Source organism: Sminthopsis crassicaudata, chromosome 2, assembly GCF_048593235.1.
Source record: "Sminthopsis crassicaudata isolate SCR6 chromosome 2, ASM4859323v1, whole genome shotgun sequence".
NCBI lineage: Eukaryota > Metazoa > Chordata > Mammalia > Dasyuromorphia > Dasyuridae > Sminthopsis > Sminthopsis crassicaudata.
The window spans coordinates 365,223,622-365,240,155 of NC_133618.1; the positions used below are offsets into that span (position 1 = coordinate 365,223,622).

At 39.8% G+C, this 16,534-nt stretch overlaps 1 protein-coding gene across 6 annotated transcripts in view; it reads right to left on the reverse strand.

Moving 5' to 3' along the window:
• Positions 1-16,534, reverse strand: part of INF2 (inverted formin 2) — an 84,302-nt gene that overhangs the window by 33,594 nt on the left and 34,174 nt on the right. For all 6 annotated transcript variants that reach the window (XM_074291047.1, XM_074291048.1, XM_074291046.1 and 3 more), the window contains exons 2-6: positions 12,563-12,962; positions 8,932-9,047; positions 8,195-8,354; positions 7,381-7,414; positions 1,694-1,835 (exon numbers count right to left, since the gene is read on the reverse strand). In XM_074291047.1, the coding sequence (XP_074147148.1) occupies positions 1,694-1,835; positions 7,381-7,414; positions 8,195-8,354; positions 8,932-9,047; positions 12,563-12,953 (843 nt within the window). In that variant the 5' untranslated portion in view covers positions 12,954-12,962. The remainder of the gene's footprint in view (positions 1-1,693; positions 1,836-7,380; positions 7,415-8,194; positions 8,355-8,931; positions 9,048-12,562; positions 12,963-16,534) is intronic.

The following is a 16,534-nucleotide window of genomic DNA, read 5'->3' on the forward strand; positions in this document are numbered from 1 at the left end:
TCAGAATCATTCTCCTTCCTCTTCTCATCCTCCCCACAGTGAGAAGGAGACTTCTGCTCCAGCCTGGGTCAATCAGGTTCATTCCTCAGACCATGTCCAAAGCTAATGGTTCAAGGGTTCAGATGACCATGTTCTACCTTTGTCCCAGTGTCTCCCCAACTTAAGTCCTTGCTGATGCCATAAAATCCCCAAATCTCAAAGCTTAAAGGGTTCTTATTCAACCTCTCCCCTAAGAGTGTTCCTGAAAGGATCATTTAATTTCTACTTCCCATGGCAAAAAAGCCATTACCTTACTGAACAGTCTAAACATCTATAAATATGAGAAAGATTTCCCCGTCATTCTGAGTTTAAATTTGTCTCCTTTGAATTTCCCCATTTACTCCTAGGTCTGCCTTCTAAGGCTGACTAAAACAAGTTTACTTTTTCTTGCAAATGTCAGTTCTTCAAATCTGAAGGCCTTTCTTTGTAACCCTAGCACTTAACAACGAGACTAGAATATAGTACATATTTATCAAATTATTGAATAATTTTGATGAACAATGTGGTTTAGTAGAACATATGCTGCATTAGGTAACTGGAGGAGAGTTGAATTTGATTCCCAGACCTGCCATTAAATGAGGTAGTTGGTCTAAAATTTTTTAAAATTATTTTCATTTATTCCATTAAATATTTCTCAAATACATATAAAATGTATTTTAATTTGAGTTCTAAATCCTCTCCTTCCTCTCACACCTCCCTTTTACTTGAAAAGATAAGAAATTGGATTTTGATCATACATGTGAGGGCATATCAAATATATTTCCACATTGGATTAAATAATCTTTAAGATCCCTCTTAGTCTTAACATTTATCCCATGTTCAATGAATCTTTCATCTCCTGAAAGCCTTATATCCCTAGCTGATTATCTTTTGCCTTCATATTTTCTCTCTTCCCATAGTAGCTGTTCTCCTGTAAGACACATTTGTCTGAGGCCTTCTTAAAATGTACTAACCAGAACTGGTTGCCATTTACACATAGTGCCCATTTCCATTTATGGCCTGATCAAAACAGAAGGCACTGGGAATATTATCTCCTTTATTCTGGATGATAAATTTGAACCAATTCAGTCTTTTTCCACATTTTTACCATCAACTCGTTCAAAGGCTATTCTCTTATAAGTCATCAACATTTAGAGCTAGAAGGGATCTTAGATTATTTCATTCTGTCTTCATTTCCCCTTTCCCCCCCACTTCCAGCTTTATAAATGAGGTCCTTGCAACCCAGAGAGAATGATCTGCCCAAAGCCATACAAACATCAGAGTTGGGATTTGTATAGCAGTTCTCTCTAATTTTGGGGTACTAAGTTCTGGCTAAGGAAAGAGTACCAAGAAAAGACTATTCTCCCTGAGTTCAAATCTGACCCCAGGTACTTAGTAGCTGTGTGACTCTGGGCAAATTGCTTATCTCTATTTGCCTCAGTTTATTCATCTGTAAAATGAACTGGGGAAGGAAATGGCAAACCCCTCTAGTATCTCTGCCCAGAAAATCCCAAATGGAGTCAAGAAGCAATGGACTGACTTAAAGATGACTGAATCTCTAATTCTACAGGAAGTCTTTCTTCCCTTTACCCTACACTAATTCCCCTTTAACCTAAAGGCTACTTCCTTTTCTTCTTCCCTTGGATTTCCCACACCCAGCTGCCCCTCCCCTGACCTTATTAAACAACGTGGAGAAGACCTCCTGGTGATTGCTCATGTCAATCCCATCGAAGATTCTGAGCAGCTCTTCATCATCCTCAGACTTGGCTTCCTCAAAAGTGTCGCATTGGATCAGGAGGTCGGCATCTTCAATGTCTCTGCAGCAGGATGGAGAGTGGGAAGCAGAACTGAGAGGCCAGGTGGTAGGAAAGAGCAAAGGGAGAGATCTCCGCTCTAACCCACCCACTCAGCGACAGGATCTTGGCATTCCTCTCCAGTGACCAAGAAGGCCCAGTAATTCCACACAAGCATCATAAAGAGGTGAGGAAAAAGTCTGGGCTTCTCCCGGGCTGCTCCAGGTTAGGACTATTACAGATCAGCCTGCCTTGGCACTCAGCAGCCACTGAGTTCTTACTGGGTCAACCAGATCCATTCCTTAGACCATGTCCAAGGCTAAGGGTTCAAGGGTTCAGATGACCATGTTCTACCTTTGTCCCAATGTCTCCCAACTTAAGTCCTCACTGAGGCCATAGAATCCCAAATCTCAAAGCTGAAAGGGGTCTTATTCAACCTCTCCCCTAAAAGTGTTCCTGAAAGAATCATTTAATTTCTATTTTCCATGGCAAAAGTCATTACCTTGCTAAACAGTTTAAACATTTATAAATATGATCAGTTCTCATATATAGGAGCTCAGGGAATGGGGCCACTTTCGTGGAGCTCTGGAAACAAGGTCACATAAAACCTCAAAGTTTACAAAGATCCACGTGTGATGTCTAGGTCCTCTCAGGGTTGAAGGACATTTGTATGATCGTTTGTGCACATTGTCTCCATGTGGGGATTTATACATTCCTACTTTTTGAATTCCCAGACCTGTACATGGAGGAAGGGGGGTCTTATATAAATGTTTATTTAATCAAATTGTATTCCTATTATATTTCCAGCAGAGGTCAAACCCTGGAGGACTAAATCTGTGTGTCTTCCCCTCTCTTCCCCTTGCTTCTAGACCTCTGCATAAAGCAAGTCATATTCAAGTAACAACCGACTGGCCTCTAGGATTGTTTCGGGTTGGATTCTTATCTTTTTCAAACACGTTAGCCAACATGGGTTTATCAAGCACAGGTTATATCAAAGTAATCTCACTGCCTTTTCTGACTTGATTGCCAGACTGATAGACTAGGGAACACTCTAGGTATCTCTGTATCTTGGCAAGGCCATTTGCCAAAATCTCTCATTCTAAGGAAACAAAATTAAGAGATATCAACTAGATGATAATATACTCATATGGATCTGAACCTGGTTGATCAATAAGACCCAATGAGTTATTATTAATAATATGACATTAAACTGGAAAGGTGTCAGGAAGGCAGTCAGCCAGTCTCTTGGTCCTATGTTATGTGATGCTGTTATTAGTTTCCTGGATCTAAGACATTCTCCAATTACACAAAGGAGGGAGAGAGATTTCCAACATGTTGAATGATAGCATCAAACCATAAAGCTATAAATGATGGGTCAAATCTAGTAAGATTATTTTTACTAAGGAAAAATGTCAATAAATTCCTATACCTGGATTAAAAAAATCAGAACTAATCATAGTACAAACAATACATATTTGTATAAAAATAATATATATTTGTATGAAAAAAAAGATCTGGGAGTTTTACTGGACTGCAAGCTTAGCAGTTTGACATATTTATTTTAGTCTGTGTGAATAGAGAAACAGTGCGTCCACAACAGGAGGGGTGAGTTTTTTTTGTCATACCCTACTCTTATCATACATATCTGGATTCCTGAGTTTAATCAGAATGAAGACAAACTAAAGTGGGTAGATCAGAATGAAGGTGACCAGAATAAGGAAGAAAATAGACCCAAACAGACTGGGGAAGAGAAGACCCAAACAGGACAGGAGAGCTGTCTTTAAGTTCTGAAAGGCCGGCTAGTCCAAAAGGATTTCAAGTAATTCTGATTGACACCAGAGGGCACAACTAAGAAATTACAGATAGACAAAAGCTGCACTGGGAAGCAAGTTTCAGTTTGATAGAAGGAAAAATGTCCTATGAGTAAGAGCCACTCAGAGAGTGCCTTGGGCTATAAAACTAAGTTTCAAGGAGCAGCTGGATCACAGGATTACAGATTCAGAGCTGTGAAGGACCTTAAGGAAAGGAGTCCAATTTCTTTAATTATAAATGAGGAAACTAAGACTCAGAGATATTAAATGACTTGCCCAGAGTTGCACCTGAGGCAGGCTTCTAACTCCGTTTTCTTTACTGATTCCTTCTCTCTGGTGATCACTCCCAACCTATCCCGTTTGCATCTTATTTGTACATACTAATTTGTATGCTGTCTTTCTCATTAGACTGTAAGCTCCCTAAGGGCAGGGAGTACTCTCCCTTTTTTTGTACCCCCAGAATTTCGCATAGTTCTGGGAACATAATAGGTATTTATTTGAAAGATGTTGGTTGATTCCAGTCTTCAAAAGTAAGGCTTGCCTACTTCCTTCGGGTCAGTGCACCATAGGCACTCTGCCTTGTGGTGTCTTTCCCCTTCCCCCATGCCACAGAGTATCTAGCTCCACCATGCTTCCCAGCCCCACTTCTCTTCCTTACAGCTAACTAACTCTTCTAGGGAGCTGAGACCCTTTCAAGAACTCGGGTGTTAGCCAGGGGCCCAACCTCATGGGGTGCTCCCTTTCTACTAAGTAACTGTGAGTAAATATCTTCCATATACTCTCCCAACTCTAATTCATATTTGCCATTCCCAGTGTCTACTATATCCTTTCATTTTGTCTCTTCCCTAAATAAATCTATCTTTTGCCAAAGGGAAAAAATAAGGCTCCATCTATTGAACCATTTACCAGCCTAGGAAAACATGGGCATTAAGTGGCACTGTTAAATCTGGATATGATATAGACATCACCAGAAGCTCTTCTATCCTTAAGAGGAGTACTAATTTTCTTTCCTTTTATGCGTGACTACTTGTAGGCAGGAGCCAATTCTAAATGGCTCAAGAGACCCAACTGTTAAGTTACTGGTTTGAGCATTTACAGCTTGGAAACTGGCAAAAGCTGTAAATCAAGATTTTGATTTATTGTTTTGTTGATTGTCTAGACATAAGAAAGTGATGGTTAAATGTTACTAATACAGATTAAGCTTTAAAAGTGTGCCATAGGATACAGGCCCAGTACAGACATTGCTGGGTCAAAGGGTATGCACAGTTTTATAGCCCTTTGGGCATAGTTCCAGATTGCTCTCCAGAATGGTTGGATCATTTCACAGCTCCAGCAATATATTAGTGACCCAGTTTTCCCACATTCCCTCCAACATTTATCATTATCTTTTCCTGTCATCTTAGCCAATCTGACAGGCATGAGGTAGTACCTTAGAGTTGTTTAAATTTGCATTTCTCTAATCAATAGTGATATAGAGCATTTTTTATATGACTACAGATGGCTTTAATTTCATCTGAAAATTGTCTGTTCATATTCTTTGACAATTTATCAGTTGGGGAATGACTTGTATTCTTATAAATTTGACATAGTTTTTACAAATGAGACCTTTATCAAAAACACTGGCCGTAAAGGTTTTTTCCCCAGGTTTGTACTTCCTCTTTAATTTTGTTTCTGTTGGTTTTGTTTCTGCAAAAACTTTTTAATGTAATATAATCAAAGTTGTCCATTTTACCTTTTATAATGTTCTCTAGTTGTTCTTTGTTCATAATTTTCTACCTTCTCCAAAGATCTGATAGGTAAATTATCCCTTGCTCTCTTAATTGGTTTATGGGCATAAAGGCATCCTTTATGCCCAAATTATATACCCATTTTGATTTTTTTTTTGACATAGGATGTGAGATGTAGGTTTATGTTATAGAGTTTCTGGACATATTATTTTCCAGCAATTTTTGTCAAATAGTGAGTTCTTATTCCAGAAGCAGACATTTGGGGGTTTATCAAAAACTAGATTACTATAGGCTTTGATTACTGTGTCATGTGTGTCTAATTTATTCCACCGATCCACTACTCTTATTTCTTAGCTAGCATCAAATAGTTTTGATGACCGCTGCTTTATAAGTTTTAGGTTTAACTTAACCTAAGTTAAGTACATTCCCTCTTCTGCCTAAGTTGAGTAGTTAAATATTTACTACCACAATTTTGCTTGAAGAGGATAATGTAGATGGATTTCATGAGATGGCAAAGAAATTTCTGAAGCTATTTCTAAGAGATTCTGACTACTCCAGTGGAGTTGAGTGAGGATTAATCTATAATTAAGTGATCTAATATTGTATGACTAATTCAAACAATAGCTCAATTCAGATGGGAAGTCTGCACTGTCATGACATTGAGACTGATTCATCACTAAGTTTATTGGCAGAAAATGGACAGGCATGGATGGGTTGTGAACCCACATGGCTGGAGAGAACATTCATCATGATGAAATCACAGATCCTTCTGAGATGACATTTAATCTTCCAATCCTCATCCTAGTAAGTTTAACAAATAAAAATGGGCTTGAGTTACAGAACAAACAGGGATGCATTGAAGACTACTCCTATCAGCTCTCAGAGCCAACTCTTATATGTTGAAAAATAAGCAAATGTTATAAATCAGTATTTGATTTTTCAAGGCAGCTAAGTGGATAGTGAATAAAGTTCTGGGCCCAAAACCTAAGTTTGAATTGGGCCTCAGATCCTTACAAGCCATGAGTCTTTGGGCTAGTCATTTTTACTGCTTTTTGCCTTAATTCCTTTAATTGTAATGTGGATAATAATAGCACTTATGTACTAAGGATCAAATAAGGTAATATTTATAAAGCGCTTACACAATGATTGGCACGTAATAAATGTTATATAAATGTTAATTTTTCTTATTTTTGTTGTTTGTTGATGATCTAGACTTAAGAAAGTGATGGAGAAAATGTTAATATTGTGAATTAAAATTAAAACCATGTTGAAGAGCTAGTTGTCAAACATTTACCAGCAAACTCTTAGTAAGGAATTTTATTTATTTTCTTATTTATTGAGTTTGAAGGATTCCATATATAATTAAAAAATATGTCCTGGGGCAGCTAGATGGAGCGTTGATAGAGAACCATCCCTGAAGTTAGGAGGATCAGAGTTCAAATCCTAGCTGTGTGACCTGCAAATCACTTAACCTCAGCTGCCTTGCCAAAAAAAGAAAAAGGAAGAAAAAGAAAAAAAGGAAAAAAGAAAAGAAAATACTTCCTAACAGCAAAGATTGTGTTAAATGATAACCAGAGGCAACATAGTACTGTAGAAAGAAGACTGGACTTTACAATCTGAGGACCTGGGTTCAAATCCAAGTTCTGTTACTTATTAGCATATGTATCACCTCACTTTCTTCCCTAGATCCTCATTTGTAAAACGAGGGAGTTGGAGTTAATCTCTAAGATCCTTTTCTTCATATTTCCATTCTAAATTTGTGATGCTATTATTCCTGATGGGAATACATGGCACAGAGTGCCAGGATACCCCCTGCTGGAGAGGCAAGGAAGAGCTGTCCAAAGACTCCTCCGTAGCCAATCTGTCTGATAGAAATTTTGCATTGCCAGCTGTTTTGGAAGGGTATCAGTGGGAAGGGGATGGGGTAGGAAGGAAGCCTGAAGGGGTTTTGGGGGCAGACTCTTAAATTTGAAAGTGAATTGGGTTGAAGTCAGGAAGAGGGATGAAGGATCAGGAAAGTAGGAACCTTACCTTAGTTTGGATAAAATATCCAGCAATTGGAGACCTGGGGAAATCAAAGCAAAAACAATTATTATATTTGTTACCTGAGATAGATCAGTGACTCCCACGTTAAGGAGTATGTTATCTTGCCTTGGCAGAGCAACAACAATAGATGAATATTGATCTATCTTCATTTAATTGCTAGGAGAGGTTTTTGACAGATGAGGAAAGTGTTACCCAAAAAAGGGAAGGAATTGTAGCAAGCTAAGTTATATATGTATGTATGTATATATGTATGTATATGTATATATACCCACACTTATTTGTGTCTGTTGGTGACCATCTCTAGGGCTGGGTGAGAGGAAGGAATTTAAAAAAGGAAAAAAAAATTTACTTGATAATTTTGCTGTATATTTGAAAAGAATAGCAAATTGTGCATAATATTGCAGTTTCACATGCAATCATATTTTATTGTATTATTGTTATGGAAATGCTTGTTTTATTCCATAAATTAAAAATAAAATAAATTAAAAAAAAAAACCAATGGGTCCAAAGAACTGAGTGCAAGCCAAGCTGAATCATTTACTAGCCATGTGGGCTTGGGCAAATCTCTTTCCTTCTCTGGCCTCCTATTTCCTCATCTGTAAAATATCTGCACTTCCTTTTTTCCCTTCCAGGGATGTTATGGTTCAAGTGCTTTGTAGACTTTGGGAGACTACAGAAATGGGGATGAACTGTTTTTATCATTGGATAAATGCCTAATTTCTCACTGAAGTTGGGTCAGGGTTCCTTCCTGCCTTCAGCTTTTCTTCAGGAAGGGAGGGGAAGGAGCAGAGCTGGTTACCGATGAACTCATTCCGGAGCTGAGTTCGGGCCCTGAGTTCCTCTGTGCCCAAGATGATGGCGTTGATGACACTCAACAGCGTGATGATGTAGGGAACGTTGTCTGTATTGGAGAGCTCATTCATGATTACACTGAAGCGGTACTGCTGACTCTTGACCATCTAGGGATAATGGATATAAGGGATATAAGAGAGGGAGATCAAAGGGTTTGGCTGGGACCCATTCCCTCCCATGCCCAGATAGCCCTATTGGATGTGGCTTCATGGAGTGACAGCTGCTGTTCCTTAGGGTTTGGCCAAGGCTTCCAGTTCTAAGCCTTACAGTAAGAATGACCACTGTAGAAGAGCTGGAGCTACAAACCTAGGCTCCAACCTCAAGAAGTCTCTATAGAAGACTCTATTGACATTGTTAGGGGATCTTCAACTACATCCATCCCATTTTTCCTCTTAGATTAGGGTTTATTGGGGACAAAGCTGTGTCTCCATCTCATATAGGACAGAGTTCTGACTATTGTCAGATTCTCCAATGGAAGGACAGTAGCTGCTTCTTCTCTGGCTCTTCCCCCTCCTCTACTCCTTGTCCTGGGCTCTTTACATAAGGCTGCCCAACAGTGGGATGTGTTTGTGAGTGATTGGGGATGGTGATGTCTTCTCCTGTTAGCACAGAATTCTAGGGAAGAGGTTCCCTCGGGTCCCATATGTTCACCAGGATTCCTCTGGGAATTTGTCTCAATTTTACCTTATAGTGGTCCAGGGCATCCAGAGTTTGCTTGTGACCTTCAGGGGAGTAGATAGAGAGAGCAGCTAACAGCTCAAATACTTGCTTTTTGACCATCACATTAGAAGTGTCCAGAGCTGCAGAGAGAAAGGAAATGAGGATGTGAAAGGTATTTTTTCTTCCCCAAATGCCATATTCACTGTCCCTCCAAACAATGAAACTTTCCTGGACTACCCCAATCTATAATAACCTTTGTCTGACTGGAACTTTTATAACATCTATAGTTATAGAGAATCTGAGAAGGCTGTGGTTGGAGGGACTTTTAGAGATCACTGGGTATGATGTCTTATTTAATAGATGAGGAACCACAGTCCAAGAAAAGGGTAGTGATTGACCCAGTTCACCATACAAGCCACATGATACTCTGTATTACTTTCTAATTCTCTTCCGTGTTTTCTCTTCCTAAACCTCAAGTTCTTTGAGGATAGGGCTGGGTTGGGCAGAGGGAGGGGTTGCTCTTCCTGTCTCTTTGAACTCTGAGTTCCCTGAGTGTGGGGCCTAGGTTTGTTTCTCCAGTTCCTCTTCCACAGTTGGGTCGTCACAAAGTTGTTCTCACTGCAAGGCTTAGAACTGAAAGCTTTGGGTTTGGAATGGATCTTCAGGTCTGTCTATTCTGTGCTCCTTCTTGAGGAACCAGCTTGCTCTGGCCTGGCGCGCTCTCTCTCTTGCTGATCCAGGGTTTTAAATCCCAGTCATCCAAGAGGCTTGACTCCAGAAGTTACAGTGCAGATCTGGGGACTTAGCACCTTCACCCTCAGTCTGTTAGCTCAGATTCCCTGGCTGTCAATACCAAGCCCACTCTAAGGATTTTTCTGTGAAAATTTTTCTCTTTTGACTGGCACATGTAATATGTCTGGTTCTTTTTTCCCCCTTCAAACTCAGCACCAACTGTTATTTTGATAGATGCAGGCTGGATACCCGGTTTTATCTTTCCCCATCCCCATTGGTTGCAGGCACTTCAAATGTATGTGGGTCTTTTTTCCCCCACCTGACCTGCTTTCTGAAGCACTTAGGTGGAAAGAACAAATCCTGAATAGAAGTTAATGGAACCAGGATACACCCACGGGCACTTGGGGTGCTTTCTCTGTGTTACTTGCTATCTAGCAACTTAGAGGAAGACATTCAGGGCCTTGGGGGGCATCTAGAATGGGACTCTCTTTCCCTCAAGTTCCCCTAAAACAGTGCTAGGGACCCAAATTTCATCAACATTTTGCATCTTTGATTTGGCTGTGAAAACTGACACGACTGAGAAGCCTCCCTGAGTCTTGGTTTTCCTGTCTACAAAATGATGGAATTGGGCTGAATAATTCCTAAGATCTGAAATTTTACATTCTACTGTTTTTTTCTGACTAATATGCTATATTCTATGTCCTAAGATTCTTCCTTTTCTCAGTGGCAGCTAGGCAGCACAGTGGGTATAATGCTGGGTCTGGAGTTGGGAACAGCTGAATTTGAGTCCAGCTTCAGAAACTTATTAACTGTATGACCCTTGGCAATTCACATAACCCCTGTTTCCTAAACTGTCAAATGGGGATAAAGAATAGCACCTACCTCTCAGAGTTGTTGGGAAGCTAATAAGATAATAACTGCAAAGCATTTAGCACAGTGCCTGGCACACAGCAAACAATATATAAATGTTTGCTATTATTATCATCACCAGATGTGGGATTGGGACACATCTGAATTCGAATCTGGTCTCAGATACTTAGTTATGTGTTCTTGGGCAAATTACGCTGCTCCTGTTTGCTTTGGTTTTCTCATCTGAAAAATGGGAATGATAATAATACTCCTCTCCCAGGACAGATGTGAGGATAAGATGACATATTTGTAAAGTATTTTGCAAAACTTAAAGGACTATGTAAATGTTAATATTATACAACCCGGAACCTGCTCTCCAAATGTTTAAATTCTTGTGAGGAAAAAGACTAAAACTGTGAAGCAGTTTGTAAACCTTAAAGCTAAAATGCTAGCTATTAGTACTTTCTAGATCTGATATGGCTAACCTCAAAGTCAGAGAAAACACAGAGCAATTTAGATATAAAGTCTTCTGACTGTGTACTTGATTCTGCATTGCCTGTGACCATACATTACTAATGTTGACAAAGTGTGATCTATTTGAAGAACTGACTGATTGTGAAAAGCCTGGTTCTAATCATGTTCCTCTCCTGCCCAAAAATCTTTTCTTAGCTCCCTATTGCTATGGAACAGAGTTATGCCTGTGGAATAAAGCCATAGCTCCTTGGCTTTGTACTTGACACCTTCATAACAAGGTCCCAAACCAAGTCTGTATTCCACTGTTTCTGTCTATACAACATTGCACAAGACACTAATCCTCTCTGGGTTCTTCATGTATAAGATAAATACCAGTGGATCACCAAAGTTTTTTTCCAATTCCAAAATGTGATGATCCTATTATAACCCATGTGTACTCTCTATCCAATTTAAGTTGGGTGACTTGTTATTGAACACATTCCATTTCCCACTTCTGGACTTGACTGGAGCCATTCCCTTGGCCTGGAGCACTCCTTCTACACAACCCTTCATTTAACTTCACTTGTCAAAATCCTGTCAGTTCTTCCTGGCCCAGTTTAAGTGCTGCTTTCTCCAGGAAGTCTTCCCTGATCTCCACCAACTGGAGATGATTTCTTCCCTAAGCCCACCTAACTTTGGGTCTAACTTTAAGGTAGAATGGCTATTATAGCTTGACTGGTAGTGCAGGATAGAGGAAGGAGCTCCAGACAGACTTAGGAGTTTGAGGTTCTTATCTTCATCTGCACTTTTTTAGATCTAGGAAAATCACTTACCCTCTTTCAGATCATTTCTTCCTCTGTAAAATTAGGAACTGAACCTGATGCTCTCTGTGTTCCCCTCAATCCCTCATAGTCTGTGCTTCTTCAATTACTGGGTTTATCTCTTATTCTGCCCCGCTAGATTATCAGCTCCATTGGGGGGGGCTAATTTTTCTATCTCCCACAGATTCACAGATCCTCATAACTGGAATGGAGCATCTAGTCTCATTTGTAACTGAAAAAGATTCTTCTTCAGCTCTCTCTTCCTCCCCAATGATAGGAAACTCACCATATCCCAAGAGTGCATTCCCTTGGGTAGCAGCTCTTAGATTTATCTTACATTTAGAGCTGTCTAGAATTTTAGGGACATTGGATAACAACGGGGGCTGAGCCCAGATGTTGAGAGTGGAACAGAGATTATGACATTTAGAATCAGGAGCCATTTCAAATGTCAAGTCTCAATCCTTTTTATGTTGAAGAGGAAGGTGAAAGACAAGTAACTCATTTATATAGTGTTCTAACTTCTCCAGAGGGCTTTCTTTAAGGAAACTGAGGTCTGCCTAGATCAAGACCAAGGCTGTGTGTGTGTATGTGTGCATATATGCCTTTGGTCATATGTCTAGTTAGTGGCAGAGTGAGAATGTGAACTCACAACCCGTGAACGTGAAGAAAACCATCCTTTTTTCCTCAACCACTACCATACTCTTCCCTCCCATGTTTAGCCCATTTGATTGCCTAGTTCCTCCCTTGCCCCTGCTCCTCTCTGCCTGGCCAGCCCCCCACTGGCAGCAGCCAGCTCTTACCCTCTGAGAGCTTGCACACATAGCCCTGGTTACTCAGGATGTACTCTATTCCCTGGTGGGCATTCATGATGGCCCTCACACAGCTGATGCATGTGAGCTGCAGCAAGGCATCCGCGATTCTCGCCACACCCCGGCCAGACAGCCGGGCCAGGGCCTCCAGCAGCAGATCGAGACCACTCTGCTCCAGGAACTGCACCAGCCAGCCATCATCACTGCTCTCCAGCCGCTTGCGCAATCCAGAGTAGTTGACCACAGAGGGCATCTGCAGGAGGCGGATGCAGAGCTCGGGCTCGGCATTCTCCAGGTTGGCCTCTGTGGGGTCCCCATCCTGGGGCCCCAGCTTTTCCTTCAGGGCAGCCCATTTCTTCTGCACACCCTCCTTCCCCGACATCTTGCCAACCTAGATAAGAAGGAAAACAAAAGGAAAACAAATATGTTAACCCAGCACAGGTCCTTGGATCATTAATCCAAAGGCGGGAAAAATGGATCCTATCCCATGAGAAAATAGACCCAGATTCTGGTTCCATTTTCTACCACTAGCTTTGCAGTGTCATTATGGGCAAATCACTTGACATCTGTGAATAACTGATTTTCATAACAGGATGGATCCTTAGAGATCATCTAATTCGAACTCTTGATTTTACTGAGGTCCAGATATGAAAGGAAAGAAGGAAACAAGCCTTTACTTAGCACTCGTTGTATGCCAATCACTGTGTTAAATGTTCTTGAAACAGTATTTCTTTGAGATGCACAATCCTGGGAATTAGATGCTATTATTACCCCAATTTTACAATTGAGTCAACTGAGACAAGCAAAAGTTAAGTGACTAGGCCGGGGTGACACAGCTAAAAATGTCTGAAGCCTTCAAGTCTTCCTTGGGTTCAAGAGTCTTGAATGTGATATCTAATGTTAAAACTGAATCAATAGAAAGTGATACCATCTCCCATCTCTAATCCTGGGCATAGGGATTATAACTCTCACTTTCCTATCAAGCTACTGTGTGACTTTGGGCAAATTCCTTTCCTTTGCTGGAGTTTTATTTCTTAAAATGAAAGCAATGGAGTAAACCATCTCTAAAATATCATCCAGCTCTCCAGATACTTGACTCCATGAATATAGATTCATAGTGAACACCCATGGGAGGAATCTGACTGTTGTCCCTTAGAGTTCAGCTGTCCCCTAATTGCTTTTAGAAACTGTTCATGGTGCTGCCATTATACATTATCAAAGACTTCATAAGATAACAAAGTGCCTAATACATGAGGGGAAATTTTCATGTATCTATAACAGCATAAAAGTGGGGAAAAGGTTTAATATAATTTAGGGAATGGGAATGAAGTTGTTTTCCTAGACAGAAGAACATCAGTGTCTGGGGAAAGGGAATACATACTTGCTTTTGTGTCCTTAGAATGTAGAACAATTCTTAGCACATAGTAGGCACTTAACAAATGCTTGCTGAGTGACTATAGTTTTTAGATAAACTAGACTTAAATACTCATCATCCTGCTCCGACTCATTATTCTAGCTACCCATTTTTAGCATACCACTTTTTTAACAGGGGCACATATACAATGACAATGCCAGTAAATCCAGGGAAAGAATAATTAATGATTCCTTTACAATTCCCTTCCTATGTATGTCCCCTTCAATAAACATTAAGTGCTTATTTTGGGCAGAGGAACTGACATAGTCCCTATCTTCAAAGTGAATTCAAAGATCACTGCAGATGGTGATTGTGACCATGAAATTAAAAGATGCATGCTGTACTTTTTAAATATTATTTTTCTTATTTTGTTTTTTCTTTGTAAATCTGTTTTCTTTGGCAACGTGGCTAATTTGAAGATATGTTTCCCATGACTTCACATGTATAATCTATATCAAATTGTTTGCCTTTTTAAAGAAGGGAAAGAGAAATATTTTTTTAAAAAAATTAATGTTATATTTAATGTTTATATTTGGTCAATCTGCCATCTGGGAGAAGGGGTGGGGGGAAGGAGAGGAAAAATTGGAACAAAAGGTTTTGCAATTGTCAATGCTGAAAAATTACCCATGCATATATCTTGTAAATAAAAACTATAATAAAAAAATAAAAATTAATGTTAAAATTGTTCATATATGTAATTTGAAAAATATTAAAAATTTCAAAAAATGCATGCTTCTTTGGATGGAAAGCTATGGAAAATCTGAAAAAGCAGAAATATCATCTTACCAACAAAGGTCTACATATTTAAAGTTATGGCTTTTCCAGTAGCAATGCATGGCTGTGAGAATTGTACTATAAAGAAAGTAGATCTGCAGAATCGATGTTTTCAAATCATGGTGCTGGAGAAGACTTTTGAAAATTCCTTGGGCTGCAATAAGATCAAATCAGGAAATTCTTAAAGAAACTGATTTAGATTATTCATTGGAAGGTCAAATACTGAAGCTTAAATACTTTGGCACATAATGAGAAAACGAGACTGATTGGAAAAGTGAAAGATTGAAGGTTAAAGGAAAAGGGGATGACGGATGATGACATCAATGGTGTCGCAGAAACAACGAATATGAAGTTGGAGAGACTTTGAAAAATAATGGTGGTTAAAAGGGCCTCAGATATTATGGGTCAGAGGGTCACAAAGAGTGAGTTACAATTGAATGACCAAACAATTAACTTCGAGTATCTCACAATGTAATTGTGAGGATTCAATATATCTTCAAATAAATTTAAAATAAGGTAAAATAAGGTAAAAAAAAAAAAAAAAAAGGTAAAATAAAATTAACAGGGTCAAAGGAGGGATCTAGATAAAATATTCTAGGAAAATGGGAAGGGAAAGTGATTGAAGAGTGGGTCAGGAGGAGGTAGCTCATGAGTGAAACCTGGAAGGAAGAACCTTGTTTTAACAGGTAGAAATAAGGACAGACTGCACATTCCAGGACTAGGCAATGGCTAGCCTGTGCAAACAGAAGAAATAGAAGAAGGCAAACTGAAATTGGGAGTAATCTGAAACTAGTGAAAGGTATGTTGGGGCCAGAATGTGGAAGGCCTTCTGGAATGCTGGGCTGATAAGCTTGTATTGTTCCTATAAGCCACAAGGCACTGCTGAAAGGGCCTGTATATACTAAGGCACATATACCATGTGGGGCTGTCACTGAGCTTCCATATATCCTCAGGGAACCACTATAATTCATAGATCATTTTCCTGATCTGGGGTTTCTTTTATATTCTGGATTGTGAAAATGAATATTCACAAGCAAGGGTGCACACCCATGAATGGAAAATCTGAAAAAGTCAGTAGAGTCTGGTGGAAAGAATATGGAACATAGAGTCAATAAGATGGATTAGAATGTTGGCTTTAAGGTGAAGGTTACTACTCATTTGCCTTTTCTGGGACTCAGTTTCTTTAACCGTAATATAAGAAGGTAAGACTAAACTGTCCCTGAGGTCTTTTCTAAGTGTGAATCAGTCACACCTTGATTGTAGACTGATGACTGGTATGAGCCACATTGTCCCTTCTTCATTGTGGAGGATCATTCCTATTATGACCTGGCTCTCTCTGGGTCCATTTTGTCTCTAACCCCATGGCCCCTCAGTAGCACCTGGCTCACGTGACTGATGGACTTGAGTCACCAACAAGGAATGTCCTCATTCCTTGGAGGAGCTTGGCTCGGGCTGAGGCCCAGGTGTTCTCATTGAAACTGGCCCTTCCCAGGGCTCTATTGCTAGAAGCCATGAGAGGCCAGAGTTTTAAGCAGGAAGATTTTTGTATCATACAATATGTTACTGATCAGAGCACTGTGTTTACCCAAAATAAGATTCTGGATCCAACCAGAGGCTTCTTTTCAAATCCCAGAAGGGAGGAGCTCCTTGGGCAAGGCCCAAGCATGAAGACAAAACCTGAAATAGTGCTCCTTATCCACAGGTTCCTGTGGGTAGAGTCCAAAGGTAGGGATGAGGAAAAAACATAAAACCAATTTCCTGATCATTACCTCCTT